This window comes from Arvicanthis niloticus, chromosome 9 (assembly GCF_011762505.2).
Source record: "Arvicanthis niloticus isolate mArvNil1 chromosome 9, mArvNil1.pat.X, whole genome shotgun sequence".
NCBI lineage: Eukaryota > Metazoa > Chordata > Mammalia > Rodentia > Muridae > Arvicanthis > Arvicanthis niloticus.
In genome coordinates, this window is record NC_047666.1 from 78,537,034 (window position 1) to 78,555,842 (window position 18,809).

General features: G+C 38.1%; 2 protein-coding genes across 5 annotated transcripts in view; one reads left to right on the forward strand and one right to left on the reverse strand.

Moving 5' to 3' along the window:
• The window catches only part of LOC117715179 (solute carrier organic anion transporter family member 1A4-like), a 116,993-nt gene that overhangs the window by 15,470 nt on the left and 82,714 nt on the right, over nucleotides 1-18,809 (reverse strand). The window lies entirely within an intron of this gene.
• Nucleotides 13,836-18,809, forward strand: part of LOC117715178 (solute carrier organic anion transporter family member 1B2) — a 55,954-nt gene continuing 50,980 nt past the window's right edge. Inside the window, exons 1-3 of one of the 4 annotated variants that reach the window (XM_076940761.1) lie at nucleotides 13,879-13,956; nucleotides 17,664-17,720; nucleotides 18,167-18,324. In XM_076940761.1, coding sequence (XP_076796876.1) covers nucleotides 18,241-18,324 — 84 coding nt within the window. In that variant the 5' untranslated portion in view covers nucleotides 13,879-13,956; nucleotides 17,664-17,720; nucleotides 18,167-18,240. Of the gene's footprint in view, nucleotides 13,957-17,663; nucleotides 17,721-18,166; nucleotides 18,325-18,809 lie in introns of those variants that run through there. The other 3 variants (XM_076940759.1, XM_076940762.1, XM_034511851.2) reach the window with 3 other exon arrangements.

Consider the following 18,809-nt stretch of genomic DNA (forward strand, 5'->3'; position numbering starts at 1 on the left):
TGACTTGCAGTTGATCACAGCCTGGTCAATTGGTAGTGTCTCCATGTTTGAGGGAACAGTTTTTCTTTCTGGTGTCCTCTCTTGCTCTTCAATCTTGAAGAGCACTCCTTATGGCCAGAACCTATAAGGGTCTTAGGGAAGAAAAGCCTTTATCCTTGAGATGGGGGAGGTTCTCTACTAGATTCATCTAGGTAACTATATAGGGCACTTGGTCTGGGTTATAGGGCACTTGGTCTGGATTCCCAAGGGATCTTGGCCTAAAGACACTTTTTAAACTGCTTTGATTACCTGTATGACAGTCTTTATAGGTGGCCATCTTACACTGAAAGAGGGCCATTTGGAGAAGTAGAGAGTAACTAATTAATGTGTCCTATGTCTGGACAGTAGGTGAAAAGAGGCTTTTTTTGGGAGGGGGTCTAGTGGTTGTCTCACCACTACTAAAATACTCCAAAGGTATTCAATTTTTTTCTTAGAATTTAAGACAGGAAAGCTGTCAGGAGCAGACAGGTCACTAATCAAATGAACATTAATACAGAAATGTTTGTAACATCAATTTTGTGGACTTCTAAAGTTTTTGAAAACCAGCTATCTATGAAAAGCAATCTGGACTGCTGTCTGTTAATACCTCTCAGCTATTTTTAATTAAAATCTATAAAACACCCTAACAATAAACTGAGAGCCATGCAATTGTTATAGGCCCTTAACACATAGGCTAACCATCTTAGAAAGATAGCCTAATATTAACTACTTAAGTCTCCAAGCCCAGGGAATTGGGGTGCTAACTCTATTAACTTCTTTAAGCTGAATATGGGCATTGAGATATTAGAATAGGGGCAGGGGGTAAATTGATAAGCAGCTGGCAGTCTAAGACATTTTTTGGAATCTAGTCTTCTAGAGGCCTAACTCTGTCATGTCTTATAGCTGCCTGCAGCTATAGGTTACCAGGTTCTCCTGAGAGGAAGCCTAGGATTGAACAGGAATGGAGGGTGAGAGAAACATGGGGCCAAGACAAAGTATTCTGATCAAGGCCCGAAGTTTAATAATTTGCTTTCACATATAAAGGGGAAACCCCAACCCCCAGAGTCTCTTCTAGGTTCAGCCCAGGGGCTGGGCAAGGAGATAGCAGTCTGGAAGGTGTCAAGGCTAGCTCAGCAGGCAGTCCATTCTTCTTAGCTTAGGTAGCAGGCTCCAAGGCACCAAGGCTGGTAATGCAATGCATCTCCTAGGTCCTACTGTTGCTTGGTCTATTGTGGTAAATGACTTTGCAGGCCTGCTCAGGCCTGGGGGAAGGGCACAATGTCTAATCTACATAAATTTGGGAGGCATAACAAAGTTAGAAGCTTTTTATTTAAGTCAGTATACTTTTGAGACAGTAACCAGAAAAGCCTTTATATTGTCTCTTTTAGAGGAAAAATATAGGAAACAGAAAATCATACCCATTTTGAGAATTATGTGGCTCATTAAAGCAATATCTCTCATGTTGTTTTTATACGAGTGATTTATACTTTTATCTATTTAGCTTTTTATCTAGAGCAGCCTATAATTTTGTATCAAAGGGGATCTTTGCCTGTAAGCATCTTCTATCACTGTATTCAAGAAAAGTAGCAGTATGCTTGTACTGTGTCACAGCTGTTTTTAACACTTTTTTTAGTCTTATAATCATTTCTACCTGTTTAATTTTTTAAACCATAAACAATTGAACTGTCAACTGCAGCCAATAGAATATTGGCAGTTTTTAAACTATTTTTTAAGTTGTTTTTTTTTTTTTGTAATATTAGAGTATAACCATAATTTTGGGAAACAAAACCATTTTTTAACAAGGCAAACAATCTATTTTTTATAAAAGCAACACTAAGTATATTACTTTTTATCTTACTAAGTTTGGCTGCCAGTTCTTATATATAAATGTATGATAGTGTAGCTTTTAATGCTTCATTAAAGAGACATTATTTTAAATCTTATCTTTTTTTTATTGGATATTTTATTTACACTTCAGATGCCATCCTCTTTCCCCATTCTCTCCCCTTAGGAAACCCCTATCCTTTTTGCATTTATACACTTTTTAAAAAATGTTAATCAAAGGCTTTATAAGTTTGGTAATGCTCAATCAGAGGTGTAATCCACTACCCAACCTAGATATATAAACCATCTTTGACTGGTGGGGATACATGAACATCTGCCTTCCTATCTCCCCCCTCTTTCTCTCTCTCATCACCTAGCTTCTCCTCTCCTAATGAAGACCCCCAAATTAGGAGATCCTCACTCAAGTCTTGGGAAATCACAGTCACCCAAGAACTCTTGCAAGACACCATACCTGGATGCAATGGGCAGAGGCTTTATTAGGGAAGTTGGCCAGAGGTCAAACCACAAGCTCTCTCTCAAGAGCAAGGGTTGGCCCCAAGTGATGGGTTAAGGGGTCTTTTAAAGAGGAAAACCACAAACCAGGGGAGTGGGGAGGGGGTGAGGGGTTGCTAAGGATACATAACATAAGAATACCGAAACATTCCAGAGAAACCCACCCTAAAAGGTTAACAGCCATGGAAATTACTCAGTACAATCATTCTTCTCAAAAATGTGGTTTTACCATGTCACTGCCCTACCCTATCATTTACCAACTATTTATTAACTATTTCTCACTAGCTCCAGCCTTAGAGCCACAGCCCTGTCATTGTGTTTTTACCACCTGAATGACTTTCATTCTTTACAGCCAGTTCCTGAAACTGGCCTGGCTTGTTTCAGAGAAAAGTTTCCATGTCCCTAAAAGAACTTAAAAAGCATATATATACATGTATATATACATATATATATTCTATAAAAATGATTTTTATAATTTTTCATTCTTCACTTCTTCTCCTCCTCTATTTACTCCTTCTCCTCCTCTCAGTACTCCTCCCACCTTAGCTCCTCCTACATATCACCCTTCCTGTTAAAATAAAACTTTTCTCTCAAAATACAATTAGAGCATAATTATGCCAATTTGTACCAGTGAGGTACAAGATAGTCCTAATACCCAGTCCATCATTTTGTTGACTAACCAGAACCACTGTCATCTATCCTAACTAAAACACTTAGTTCTGAACCTGGCTTTTTCCTTGTCTTTAGAAAGAATGTCAGCTGAAAACCATCCACTCAAATCTTTTCTCTCAAAGTAAATAGCCGGGATTGGCTATGAGACTATAAGTTTTCAAGCCCAGCAGAAATCCAGAATGACTGAGTTAACTATAATTGTGGGAAGCACAAAGCATAGCTTCTAAACCTTAACCAATTAATAGAGACCTCTGAACACCTGGATACTCCCTCTACTACAAAATGTTGGAGCATCTGTTCTTCTACTTTCTGGCCCAGGATCATCTGACAGATCTTAGTGCTGCAAAATTATTAAGGGCTGATTACTCTGTCTAGGCAGATATAATCAGTCAACTATTCTGCAAGTGTGTCTTTTTCTGGACAGTAATTTGTATGTAGATGAAAAGAGGCAATCCTTGTCTAGTGGCTGTCTCACCACAACTGGAGTAACACCAAAGATGCTCAATTTCTTCTTAGAATTCAATACAGGAAGCTGTCAGGAGCAGACAGGTCTCTAATCAAAATGAACATTAATACAGAAATGTTTGTCACATAAATTCTGTGGACTTCTGATGTTTTGAAAACCAACTATCCATGTAAGGTAATCTGGACGGTTGTCTGTTAACTCCACTCAGCTATTTCTAAATAAAACATAGAAAACACCCTAACAATAAACTCCAAGCCATGAATTTGCTATAGTCCCTTAACTCACAGGCTAACCATCTCAAATCTGTTAAAAAAAGTTAAAGAAGGACTGGGTCTAAGCCTTGTATTCCTAAATGTGTTATACTGGTACAATGCCTATGAGAGTAACAATATTCATCTCACTTTTATATCAATAAGAAGCTCGTACCAATGAAAACCTTAAAATTTGTAATCAAAGTAAATTGGTGCCATTTAAGAAATTATATCTTCATCTTGTTAATAATTGTACAGATTTCTATCAATAGGTTATGGCTATGTAATAAATCCTAGCTAATCCTCTCTATTCCCACAAAACCACTACTTTTTTCTATAAAGACAGCCCAACATTTATGACCTTAGTCCCCAATCCCAGGTAATAGAGGCACTGACTCTTCATTAGTTTCTTCAAGCTGATTATGGGCATTGAGATATTAGAAGAGGAGTGGAGGGAAGAACAAATTGATAAGCCTCTGATGCTGTCTTCACTGCATCCAGATGGAATTCCAGGACCTCAGAGGTTTGAGCAGGTCTGCCTAGCTTGTTTTATGAGTAGATACACTAAGGCTGATTATTCTGCAATATACAATTCTCAAAACATATTTTAGTATCAAGAGAATTTTTTAAAGAGGGTTGACATTTTATTAAGGATGTTGGTTCTAACCGCTTTTCTTTTCTTTTTTTCCCCTCTTTTATTGGATATAATATTTATATTTCAAATTTTATCCCCTTACCGAATTCCCCCCACCACCCAGGAACCCCTTATTCCATCCACCCTCCTCCTGCTTCTATGAGGGTGTGCACCTGCCTACCCCCCACTCCCCCTCCCCACCCTCAGATTTCCTCACACCCCACTCAGTGTTCAGCCTTCATGGGACCAAAGATCTCCTCTACCACCTATGCCCAACAAAGCCATCCTCCCCTACATATAGAGCTGGAGTCATGTGTCCTTCCATATGTGCTCCTTGGCTGGTGGTTTAGACCCTGGGGAGCTCTGGCTGGTTGGTATTGTTGCTCTCCTCATGGGGCCACCAACCCTTTCAGCTACTTCAGTTTACTCTCTAACTTCTCCATTGGGAACCTTTGATCAAATTAATGGTTAGCTGCGAGTATCTGCCTCTGGGTATGTCAGACTCTGGGAGACCTCTAAGGAGATAGCCTTATCAGGCTTCTGTCAGCTTTCCCTTCCTGTCATCCATATCAGTGTCTATTTTTGGTGACTCCACATGGGATGAATACCCAGGTGGAATGGTCTCCATACAACCTCTCCTTCAGATTCTGTCCCACACTTTGCCTCCATATTTGCTCCCTTGGGTGTTTAGTTACGCCTAAGAAAGACCTAGGCATCCACACTTGTTCTTCCTTCTTCATGAGCTTCATGTGGTCTGTTAGTTGAATCATTGTTGTTTCGAACAGTTAGGCTAATCTCCGCTTATCAGTGAGTAAATACCATGTGTGTTCTTTTGTGATTGGGTTACCTCACTCAGGATGATATTTTCTAGCTCCATCCATTTACCTAAGAATTTCTCGAATTCATTATTTTTAATAGCTGAGTAATATTCCATTGTGTAAATGTACCACATTTTTTGTACCCATTCATCTGTTGAAGGGCATCTGGGTTCTTTCCAGCTTCTGGCTATTATAAATAAGGCTACTAGGAACATAGTGGAGCATATGTCTTTGTTATATGTTGGGGCATTTTCTGGGTATATGCCCAGGAGTGGTATTGCTGGGTCCTCAGGTAATGCTATGTCCAATTTTCTGAGGAACCACCAGACTGACTTCCAGAGTGGTTGTACCAGCTTGCAACCCCACCAACAATGAAGGAGTGTTCCTCTTCTTCACATCCTCACCAGCATCTACTATCACCTGAATTTTTGATCTTAGCCATTCTGACTGGTGTGAGGTGGTATCTCAGTGTTGTTTTGGTTTGCATTTCCCTGATGACTAAGGATGTTGAGCATTTCTTAAGGTGCTTCTCGGCCATTCATTGTTTCTCAGTTGAGAATTCTTTGTTTAGCTCTGTACCCCATTTTTAATGAGGTTATTTTGTTGTTTCGCATCTAATTTCTTGAGTTCTTTGTATATATTTGATATTAGCCCTCTATTGGATCTAGGATTGGTAATGATCTTTTCTCAGTCTGTTTGTTGCTGTTTTGTCTTGTTGACAGTGCCCTTTGCCTTACAGAAGCTTTGCAATGTGAAGAGGTCCCATTTGTCCATTCTTGATCTTAGAGCGTAAGCCATTGGTGTTCTGTTCAGGAACTTTTCCCCTGTGCCTAGGTATTCGAGTGTCTTCCCCAACTTCTCTTCTATTAGTTTCAGTGTATTTGGCTTTATGTGAAGATATCTTATCCACTTGGAGTTGAGCTTTGTACAACGGGATAAGAATGGATTAATTTGCATTCTTCTACATGCTGACCTTCTGTTGAGCCAGCACCACTTGTTGAAAATGCTTACCATTTTCCACTGGATGGTTTTAGCTCCCTTGTCAAAGATCAAGTGACCATAGGTGTGCGGGTTTGTTTCTGGGTCTTCAATTCTATTCCATTGATCTTCCTGCCTGTTTCTGTACCAATACCATGCATTTTTTATCACTACTACTCTCTAGTACAGTTTGAGGTCAGGGATGGTGATTCCCCCAGAAGTTCTTTTATTGTTGAGAATCTTTCTTGCTATCCTAGGTTTTTTGTTATTCCAAATGAATTTGTAAATTTTTCTTTCTATCTCAATGAAGAATTGAATTGGAATTTTGATGGGGATTGCATTGAATCTGTAGATTGCTTTTGGCAAGATGGCCATTTTTACTAAGTTAATCCTGCCAATTCAGGAGCATGGGAGATCTTTCCATCTTCTGAGATCTTCTTTGATTTCTTTCTTCAGAGACTTGAAGTTCTTGTCATACAGATCTTTCACTTGCTTGGTTAGATTCATTCCAAGATATTTTATTTTATTTGTGGCTATTGTGAAGGGTGTTATTTCCCTAATTTCTTTCTCAGCCTGTTTATCCTTTGAGTAGAAGAAGGCTACTGATTTGTTTGAGTTGATTTTATATCCAGCCACATTGCTAAAGTTGTTTAACAGGTTTAGGAGTTCTCTGGTGGACGTTTTAGGGTCACTTAAGTATAGTATCATATCATCTGCAAATAGTGAAATGTTGACTTCTTTCTTTCCTATTTGTATCCCTTTGACTTCTTTTTGTTGTCTAATTGTTCTAGCTAGGACCTCCAGTACTATATTGAATCGGTAAGGTGAGCGTGAGCAGCCTTGCCTAGTCCCTGATCTTAGTGGGATTGCTTCAAGTTTCTCTCCATTTAGTTTGATGTTGGCTACTGGCTTGCTGTATATTGCTTTTACTATGTTTAGGTATGGGCCTTGAATTCCTGATCTTTCCAAGACTTTTAACATGTGGGATGTTGAATTTTGTCACATGCTTTCTCAGCATCTAGTGAGATGACCATGTGGTTTTTCTCTTTGAGTTTATTTATGTAGTGGATTACATTGATGGATTTCCAAATATTGAACCATTCCTGCATTCCTGGGATAAAGCGTACTTGATCTTGATGGATAATTGTTTTGATGTGTTGTTGGATTCGGTTTGCGAGAATTCTATTGAGTATTTTTGCATCAATATTCATAAGAGAGATTGGTCTGTAGTTCTCTTTTTTTGTTGGGTCTTTCTGTGGTTTAGGTATGAGTGTAATGGTAGCTTCATAGAACGAATTGGGTAGTGTTCCTTCTGTTTCTATTCAATGGAATACCTTGAAGAGGATTGCTATTAATTCTTCCTTTAAGGTCTGATAGAGTTCTGCACTGAAACCGACTGGCCCTGGACATTTTTTGGTGGGGAAATTTTTTACGACTGCTTTTATTTCTTTAGGGGATATGCTACTGTTCAGATGGTTTATCTGTTCCTTGTTTAACTTTGGTACCTGGTATCTATCTAGAAAATTGTCCATTTCATCCAGATTTTCCAATTTTGTTGAGTATAGGCCTTTGTAGTAGGATCTGATGATTTTTTAAATTTCCTCTGTTTCTGTTATGTCTCCCTTTTCAGTTCTGATTTTATTAATTTGAGTACTGTCTCTGCGCCCTTTGGTTAGTCTGGCTACGGGTTTGTCTATCTTGTTGATTTTCTCAAAGAACCAGCTCCTAGATTTGTTAATATTTTGTATAGTTCTTTTTGATTCAAGTTGGTTGATTTCAGACCTGTGTTTGATTATTTTCTGCCATCTACTCCTCTTGGGTATATTAGCTTCTTTTTGTTCTAATGCTTTCAGGTGTGCTGTCAAGTTGTTAATGTATGCCCTTTCCATTTTCTTTTTGTGGGCACTTAGAGCTATGATTTTTCCTCTTAGTACTGTTTTCAGGGAGTCCCACAAGTTTTGATATGATGTGTCCTCATTTTCATTTAATTATAAAAAGTCTTTAATTTCTTTCTTTATTTCTTCCTTGACCAACTTATCATTGAGTAGAGCATTGTTCAGTTTCCAAGTGTATGTGGGCTTTTCATTGTTTTTGTCCATGTCAAAGACGTGTCTTAGTCCATGGTGGTCTGATAAGGTATAAGGGATTATTTCAATCTTTTTGTATCTGTTGAGGCCTGTTTTGTGACCAATTATATGGTCTATTTTGGAGAAGGTACCATGAGGTGCTGAGAAGAAGGTCTATTCTTTTTTTTAGGATGAAATGTTCTATAGATGTCAGTTAAGTCCAATTGGTTCATAACTTCTGTTAGTTTCATTGTGTCTCGGTTTAGTTTCTGTTTCCATGATCTGTCCATAGCTGAGAGTGGGGTGTTGAAATCTCCCACTATTATTGTGTAGGGTGCAATGTATACTTTAAGCTTTAGTAAAGTTTCTTTTATGTGTGTGGGTGCCCTTGCATTTGGGGCATAGATGTTAAGAATTGCGAGTTCCTCTTTGTACATTTTTCCTTTGATGAATATGAAGTGTCCTTCTTTATCTTTTTTGATTACTTTTGGTTGAAAAATGATTTTATTTGATATTAGAATCAATACTCCCGCTTGTTTCTTGGGACCATTTGCTTGTAAGATTGTTTTCCAACCTTTTACTCTGAGGTAGTGTCTGTCTTTTTCACAAAGGTGCATTTCCTGTATGCAGCAAAATGATGGGTCCTGATTACGTATCCAGTCTGATAGTCTATGTCTTTTTATTGGAGAATTGAGTTCATTGATATTAAGAGATATTAAGGAAAAATGAATGTTGTTTCCTGTTATCTTTGTTATTGGCAGTGGAGATATGTTTGTATAGCTACTTTCTTTTAGGGTTGTTGGAAGATTACTTTCTTGCTTTTTCTAGGTTGTAGTTTCCCTCCTTGTGTTGGAGATTTCCACCAATTATCCTTTGAAGTGCTGGATTTTGGTGAGATATTGTGTAAATTTGGATTTGTCATGGAATATTTTGGTTTCTCCATCAATAATGATTGCCAGTTTTGCTGGGTATAGTAGTCTGGGCTGGCATTTGTGTTATTTTAGGGTCTGTATGATATCAGTCCAGGAGCTTCTGGCTTTTATGGTCTCTGGTAAGAAGACTGGTGTAATTCTTATAGGTCTGCCTTTATATGTTACTTTGCCTTTTTCCCTTACTGCTTTTAGTATTTTTTCTTTATTTTGTACATTTGATGTTTTGATTATTATGTGGCAGGAAGTATTTCTTTTCTGGTCTAAACTATTTGGAGTTCTGTAGGCTTTTTGTATATTTATGGACATCTCTTTCTTTAGGTTAGGAAAGTTCTCCTCTATAATTTTGTTGAGGATATTTACTGGTCCTTTAAGTTGGGAGTCTTCCCCTTATCTATACATGTTATCCTTAGGTTTGGTCTTCTCATTGTGTCTTGGATTTCCTGTATATTTTGGGTTAGTAGCTTTTTGTATTTTGCATATTCTTTGACAGTTGTGTCAATGTTTTCCGTGGTATCTTTTGCACATGAGATTCTCTCTTCTATCTCTTGTATTCTGTTGGTGATATTTGTGTCTATGACTCCTGATCCTTTTTTTAGGTTTTCTATCTCCAGGGTATTGTCCCCATTGTGATTTCTTTATTTTTTCTACTTCCATTTTTAGATCCTGGATGGTTTTGTTTAATTCCTTCTCCTCTTTGGTTTTGTTTTCTTGCAATTTCTTAAGGGATTTTTGTGTTTCCTCTTTAAGGGTTTCTATTTGTCTAACAGTGTTCTCCTTAAGTTTTTTGAGAGTGTTATTTATGTTTTTCTTAAAGTCCTCTATCATCGTCATGAGAAGTGATTTTAATTCTGAATCCTGCTTTTCTGGTGTGATGGGGTGTTCAAGGCTTGCTATGATGGGGGAACTGGGTTCTGATGATGCCATGTAACTTTGGATTCTGTTGCTTATGTTCTTGCACTTTCTTTTCACCATCTGGTTAACTCTAGTGCTGCCAGTACTTGCTGTCTCTGACTGAAGCCTGGCTTCCCAGTTATCTTGCTTGTGTCTGATCTTCTTGGGATCCAGGTTTCTCTGTGATCTTCTCCAGCTGCACTGAGTACAGTGGTACCCCTAGGATGCCTCAGGATATGGTGTCTCCAAGGTAGCAGTCCAGCTAGGTGTCTGCTGTTCTGGGTGCAGTGTCTCCTCTAGGATGTCTCAGGATAAGGTGCCCACTGATCTGAGTGTAGTGGCTCTTCTAGGATATCTCATGATATGTTGTCTGATGCTCTAAAGTTCAATTGTTCCTCTGCGGCTCTGGGTTGAGTGGACCTTCCAGAATGTCTGGGGCAGAATCCAGAGTCCACACAAGAGCAGACAGGGCAGAGGTCTGGTCTAGGCCTCAGATCCGGGGGAAAGGGTGCAAGGGGAGTGCTATTCTGCAGGGGCGGGTGTTTGGGTATCCGCTGGAATCTAAGGGCTCCCAGCACCCAGCTATGGGCTTGGGGCAGTATGTGGGCTTTCTCCCTAAGGTTGTGGGATCCCTGGAGCCTCCAGGATGTCTCCTGTGGAATACGGGGTCCACACCTAAATCTTATCTTTTATATGTCTGGTTTCTGAACGACTCTAACCTGGAGTTATCAGTTTTAAGCCAGCTTTCTGTTATCCAAGTTGTAAATTTTTAATCATATCTAATAAATTATAGGCCAACAATCTATAACCAAGACCTGTAGAGCATAGTTATATTTTTAAAACCAGTCAGAAACAAAAAATGAAGTGGTTACACATTTTAAATATTTAGACTAAAAAAATATATATATATTTTTTACTTTTTTTAGTTGTTATTTTAAGAGAAAAGCACCTTATTACTTGTTGAACCCAATTGAACAATGTCATAGAGATTTTTTAAGGAAAAACAACTATGATCTTTCTTATCTTAGAAGCCAAAAAGATGTTGGCCACTTTAAAAGTAGCTTATGTAAATAATCAGCATAGGCAGGGTTTTTCTCACTCAGCTTGACTCTTACAAATGTAGGGTAACTTATCAGCTTTTGTTGTGTAAATTGAGAATGCCTTTCAAGCAAGTTTTAAACTAAATCAAGGGGTGGATAGCCAGAAGTTTTAACCACTTTTTTTTTTGAACATGAAACATAGAATGACAATCATTTAAACAAGGAAACAAAGACAGAATTGACACAAGTGGACAGATTGGGTCTCAAAGGACAGACAATAAACAGAGAAAGCAGTACTGAGGATCTCTCCAGTAGAAGCCAGAAAGAAAGCAGGATGTTTCCTGATTTTCTTCTGTTCTTAAGAGGGATCTGAAACAGCCTTTGTTTTTTTTCTTTTGTTAACACAGCAGGAGAGTGGACAACTGCTTTAGCCCCTTTTAAAACTTTCTTCTAATAGTTAATTAGGATGTTTAGCATGGTAGATTCAATCCAAAATAACATCAATCAAATTCTAAGAACACAGAGAAAGACAATCAATATAGACAGCTTGCCCCTGCCACAGGTGCAGACACCAGGTTACACAGACAGCTATACAATTTTTATTCCAGCCCTGGGTGGGTCTAGATGTGACACACAGAGAGACAATCAGTACATAGGAAAACCACCAGTTGAAGAATCCAGTAGCCAGGCAACATGGCAAGCTCATGCTAGACCAAATCTAACAGGTTCTAAAAGGAGCAGGGTCCTCCTGACCCCCTCTGGGGATCTGAAGCATCCTCTAGTCTCTCCTCGGTCTAAGGAAAGTGTCAGTCCCAGTCTACACACAACAGAACAACAACAACAACAACAACAACAACAACAACAACAACAAAAACAAAAACAGAACAATTACAGACTTTTCTAACAAGCCAGAGCACCACAGAAGTAGAACTGAATTAGATCTAAGTGGTGGAGGTCTCTAACATGCCACCTAAGGATGGAGGAGAACCCCCTCAGTCTCGACCTCCCAGAGAAAGTCTGGAGTGTCTTCTAGTCTCCTGATGGGACAGGTGTCCTGGCATGTCTCCCCACCTTGCCCATGTCCCACAACTACAGACATCCAGGAACTATATCAATGTTCAGAACCAAAGACACTTTCTAGTGCCAAAATCAGAAGGCACTCAGAATAGAGAAGACAAGACAATCTCAGACAGACTGAAACAACAGAACACAGAGTATTGCAGTACTTGAGAGTCTTTTTCTAATTTTTCGAGTCCTCGGCCCCATACACTGAGGTTCCTGGTCAGGGAACCAAAATGTTGGACCTGAAAGTCTCAACTTCCGGATATGCAGTGCACATTGACACCTAGACCAGGATTGATGTAATCAGCAAGAGGAAAATTTATTCTGAAGCATCCAGGTCACTCCAATCTTGCAGAAAGAAGAACCCTGAATTTCTGAAGCACACACTTTTATACTTTAGCATAGACAGATGTTAGCAACAGTAAAACTTGATTAAACCTAACTGAACACGTTGTTTAGCCTTTAAACTTGTTGGCTACAGTCAGGCAATTATTTCTGTTGGGCTATGTTTAACTAGGCTATGAAGGACACAGCTGGTCAATAACCAATACATTTTGCAGGTTTTCTTTGAATTGCTTTTTACTTCTCTCTCTGCTATCAGGATGGCTTGACCATCAGGGTGGTTTTGTCTCTAATCCTCCCTTTTGGCTCTGTTCTCTTGGTTGATGAGGCAAGACTTCATCAGAGTGGTCTCACATGATATCTGTATGAATAAACATCCTCTGGATACAGGAATAGATCAAGCATGCCTCAGAACAATAAAGGCTAAAGACAGAAAATCTAGAGCTAAATTAAATGGAAACAAACTGCAAGTGTTTCTTCTACAATCAGGCACAAGAGAAAAATGACCACTCTGCCTTCTTTTATTCAACCAGTTGCCAAAGCCTTAGCTGTAGCAACTGGGCAAGTGGAAGTCATTAAAGATATGAAACTGGGAAAGAAAACTGTCAAATCATTTCTATTTGTGAATTGCATGATTTAAGATCCTCTGGAGTTTACTAGCCAACTCATAGGTCTGATCAGCACCTAAAATAGAGACTCGGGATTTAAAATCAATATAAAAACGATTGGCCTTCATACATGACAACACTGTATCCTCATGAAAAGAAGTTCTACTCGTAATAGGTATAAAAAATAAGTACCTAGGCATACATCTAACCAAAGAGATGAAATAACTATACACTGACAGTGATTATTTCAGAAGCTTCCTTAATACAGCTGTGTGATATTTTAACATTTTTGATAGCATTATGATAAAATAATTTTATAAGTAAATAAAATACTTTAAAGAACTCTACCCAGGTTATGAGCAATGGTGTCAGTTTTCTTTTGGACATGAATTGACTTGGATTCTTTTTCAGAATTACACTGAGTGCTTTTCCATTGGGAAGAGATTTAAGTGCCACTGGTAATATGTTGTGTTCATATTCACAAAGAAACTAATGTGTGACCAATAGGAGTGGATGAAAGCTTCAAGTTGCTTCAAAAATTGAAACTTGTTATTTTAGCACTGGAATAATACAATGTATAAAAAGATAATGTATACATTCTGAGAAGTTTTAAATGCAATCTTTAAAACACAGGTGCCTGGAGCAAATTGAATTCCTACCTAGATCTTTGTTTGCTTCTTTTTTTTTTTCCATTTCTTTTTTTTCTATTTGTGTAGGAGAGTGACCTGAAGAGATAGTTAATCATCAGTGAACTGAAAAAAAGCTGAGAGGCTTTAAAGTGGGACTCTCAGAGCAGGTACAGGTTGGACATGCCACACTTGCTGTAGAAGCCTGAGTCCAGGTAAGATGCTTTGTGACTATTTTGATCAGTTCTTCAATGTTTCTTCTCAATGCAGAGGAAATATCTGGGAGTGCTCGTGGTGCCTGGCATAAAATGGTATAAGTTGTGTGGCTTGGCTCTTTTGGGCAGCTCTCAGGACCTGTTACCAATCCCTTCAGGCAACAGATGTGGCTCAGGTTTCCACAGCCCCAAATTATAGCAAGTAATGGATAATTTGAAATAGGGTTTGAAAATCAATTTCCAGTTCTGTTTAGGAAAATTGAACTTCTAGTCTGGGAGAGTGGGCCATGGGTTACCTCCTTAACATTCACTATGGAGAATTGTTTTATCAACAACACAGAATGAAGAATTGACTCTCTCTCTCTCTCTCTCTCTCTCTCTCTCTCTCTCTCTCTCTCTCTCTCTCTCTCAACTTCCTCTGACCTGGAAGAAAGGTGTTGCTGAGTTAGATGATAAATAGGAACAGGCAGGGCTTCACAGTCTCTGGGCAGACTCTGCTCTCCCTCAGATGCCAACTTCTGTGTGACTCAGATGGAGGGAAGTGAAGAGTTTTCCTGATGGCTTTATCTCCTATCAGATTTTAAAATCATAGCTGCCAGCACAAGGGGATCCCCAGGAATGCTTCTTTTCTTCTCCTGTTTGCAAAGTTGATAAGCAAATGGTTATTGTCAAAATAAGATGGGGCTCCAGAGTCCCCAATTCTTCAGGACAGGTGTAGGTGTGTCCTGTTTCTCTTTTTCTCCTTGATTCCTTGGGCAGATGGCTCCTTGTCTGTGTTGCATTCCTGTGACCCATGAATAATAAATGCAGACACATAGAAGCAGAGGCTGCCACTGCTTCCCTGCAATCTATCTGAGAAGACACATTCTCCTCAGGGAAGATTGGCATTGTACATTCAGATGTCTGTGGTCATCTGTAAACATTCCTTGTTTGAAATATTATTTAAGTCATTTAGAACCAAAAACCCAACACATTCCATACCTCCAAATAAAGCTTCAATTCCCAGAGTATAAACAGATATATTTTATCATATGAATAAAATCCAGACTGATCGTCTCACGTCCAGGTTATTCATAGTACGCAGCTTAATGTCTATGAGAAACAGGTAACAAGTTTTCTTTCCAAACTTTTGTTGCTTATCCTCCCCACAAGTTTTAGAAGTATACACAGTTAGTTGGTCTGAGAACAGATGGAAATAGAGAATGTGATGCTTCACTGGTATATTTACTCCATGAATATGAGACATGGAGTGATTGTTTCAGTGCAGGAAAATACAACACTGAAAAGAGATGCTTGGGGAAGATGGAAAACCTTGAGCTGAGGAATACTTCAGGTTAGGAAGAAACTTCCAAAGGGTGGGCAGTGTTCCTCTTGAAACAGGACTCCATGTGTGAGGACTCTCTGTGAGTGAATTGAAAATAAAACTTTAAACAAGAGCTGGGTGTAGACTGTGAAGACACCAAATGGAGACCGTAAATTGCATTTTGTATGGTACAGGGATCCCTGAAAGTTTCTAAGGCCAGGTAGAGTGCACATGGGCAGGCAGGCAAGGATGGAGAATAGGAAGTTAATCCACTGAAGAATGAAAAGGCTGAGACAGCTGTCCTCAGGAGTTTGGGAATATATATGGAAGTTATGTGTAAAGCAAAAAAGACACTCTACTACACAAGCCATGCCTACTTGACATTACTTAGTAAAAGCTGTTTTCTAATGTTTAATACTGAACAAAGACATGCATGAGAAAATGTTGGTATACTTATTACAACCTCAACACAACATATGATTGATTCTTGGCTCCTGCCCCCACCTGAGAGCTAAAATGAAGTGGCTGGGTACAAGATTGGCAGAAACTTGTGAAGAAATTGGAGTGACTGGAGTTCATTTATTTATACACAGGCATCACTTTTGTGGTCTACATATGTTTATATTTATTCACATTTATATGAGTGATGATACCTCAATATTTTGTTGATTCATACATGTTTAATACTGAACAAAGACATGTATGAGAAATTGTTGGTATACTTATTACAACCTCAACAAAACATATGATTGATTCTTGGCTCCTGTCTCTATCAGGTAGCTGAAACAAAGTGGGTGGGTACTAGATTGGCAGAAACTTATGAAGAAGTTGGAATGACTGGAGTTTATTTATAAACAGGCATCATTTTTATGATATATATATATTTCACATTTATATGAGTGATGATACCTCCATATTTGTTGACTCATATGATATGTGTGTGTGTAAAATTTTGTATTTACAATATATATATGTATTGTAATATATATATATATAATAATACATATATATTGTAAATACATTGCTTTTTCACACAGATTATAGTCAGACTGGACTAGAACTTTTTATACATTGCTAAAGCTGGCCTTGAATTGCCAGACCTACTCCTATTCCACACAACTGCTGGGATTGCAGTTGTATACCACCAAGTACAGCAATAACCAAGTGTTATATAATATTGTAATAGCAATAGATTTCAAAATGCATAGTGGTAAGGAGATTGCTCAAATGGAAAAGTACTAAACCTGCATTCACAGGACATAAAATTATTCCATAGAACCCATATTTTAAAAAAAATCTGGGTGTGATGGTATGTGCTTATAATCCCAGAGCTTCCTGGATGAAACATGTAGATCCCTGGGGCTCTCTGGCCAGCTACCCTAGTTTACTTAGTGAGTTTCAGGCTGCTAAAAATCACCATTAAAAACAACAACAACAACAAAAAACCCAACATCTGAGATTGTCTTCTGACTTCACATGCACTCGTGCATGCACACACACACACACATACACACACATATGCACACACACATATGCATCTGCATATAGTTGAATATGTACACAGACACATACATATACCCACATGCATCAGCATGTGCTTGCACATAGAAGACTACACACACACACACACACACACACACACACACACAAAAGGAAAATTAATGACTAATGTACACAGTCATCCCTCATTATTCATAGATTGTGCTTAAGCAAATTTCTTATTCATGACACCAAGGCTGCTGGTGCTTTGTGGCTGATGGCCAGCATGGGCCAAATGCCAGAAAGCTTGGGTTGTCAGTGGAGGGCATAGGTGAGTTAATAGTGAAAATTATAGGAGGCGAGGTCATAATATGTCATTGGAGTGTCAACATGTGATCTGCTCTCAGTTGTTTTTGTAAATAGTCTGCACTTTGGTGGCCTTTTTATTTGGTTACCAAGGTCACTCCTTTGAATATGGCAAAATCCTATGCAGGATTGTTCATGCAAAAGTACCTGATTAAGACCAAAAATTTGTGTGTGTGTGTGTGTGTGTGTGTGTGTGTGTGTGTGTGAGAGAGAGAGAGAGAGAGAGAGAGAGAGAGAGAGAGAGAGAGAGAGAGAGAGTGGGTATAAATGTTAAATATATAAATGTTAAATAACTTCCAGGCTGGCTTGATCTAGCATTTCATACTCTGGTTTTTTTTTATGTGTTGGTTAAACTGTTGTGACAAAAAGTGGCCAGGAATCTGTCCTGATGTGTCCTCTAGAATTGGAGTTTAGAAGTTTACTAATTCTGCATTCTAATCAAATTTACAGATTGTCACTAACATAAGTAATTGCAATCAACTGAACATTTACTATAAAGGAAACATACTGTACAATAGGCAGATCTACGAGTCATGTTTACGTTTCTCCTTGTCTATAGATAATTAAGATGACTCAAATCTACCCTTCTGTGAAGCCATCTTATACAGTTCTTGTTGTAAGTCATAGAATGTATTTTTGTTTCTGTTTATTTTGAGTATCTGCTATATGTAAAGCTCATTTTGGAACTTTAAAAAATTTTTAAAAAAATTTAATGCACAATTTTCTTTCTTAGGCCATATAACCTAGACATGTAGAGCAATATCAAAATCGTAGTTCCTATAATTTAATTCTTTTGTTGATTTAAAATATAAATCAATCTTATTTAACTTACTGATTTAACATTTCCTTTAAAAAATTTACCAATCTCAATTTAAAAATTTCCCTGAGGTTAGGACACTGTGTTTTATTTCTCAATTTTGCATACAGCATTTACCTAGTTCAGTGCTTGAGACCTAAGCTCTTAATAGATATCAGTGACAGAATAGTTGGGGTTGACATTATGGCTTTTCTCATTTCTAAGTTATATTGTTAACATAAAATAAATGGCATCTTTTCTCCCAGGGCAGGTGGCCATTTCAAAAGAAGTATTTATCAACAGTGATTGCAGACATTCTCATCACAACCACTGTTCAATCATGGACCAAACTCAGCATTCAAGCAAAGCTGCAGAAGCCCAAGCTTCAAAACCAGAGAAGACAAGGCACTGTGATGGATTTAGGGTAGGATGAATGTCAAATTTTCAAACTAAAATTAGTAAAGGAAGAATTCAGTTAATTAAAAGAGCAATATGTTTCACATTAGAATTTTCACTGACATATAAAACTTTCACAACATCATCTACATCTTGATTTAAGTGTTTTAAAATTTGAGTAACGTTTTTCTTTTGTGTATTTCAGGTGTTTGAGTATTTATTGACATTGGAAAATTAGGATATTTTGATATCTGCTCTGATTGTTGATGGTCCAAGAGATAACTATAAGTGTTAAACAAAGGATATATGTGCTATGTAAAATATTCTTGGAATCAAACTAAAAATCTAGACTCATGTCTAAAAGCCATTTTATAATCTCAAACTGTTGAATTATTCTTTCCTTAACATTTTCATAGTAATTGTTAAAATTCTGATAACAAAAGAACATAGTCTGATGAGAGAGAAATTGTCATTAATAAAATGACATGGCAGAAAGACATATTCAAAGGCTTA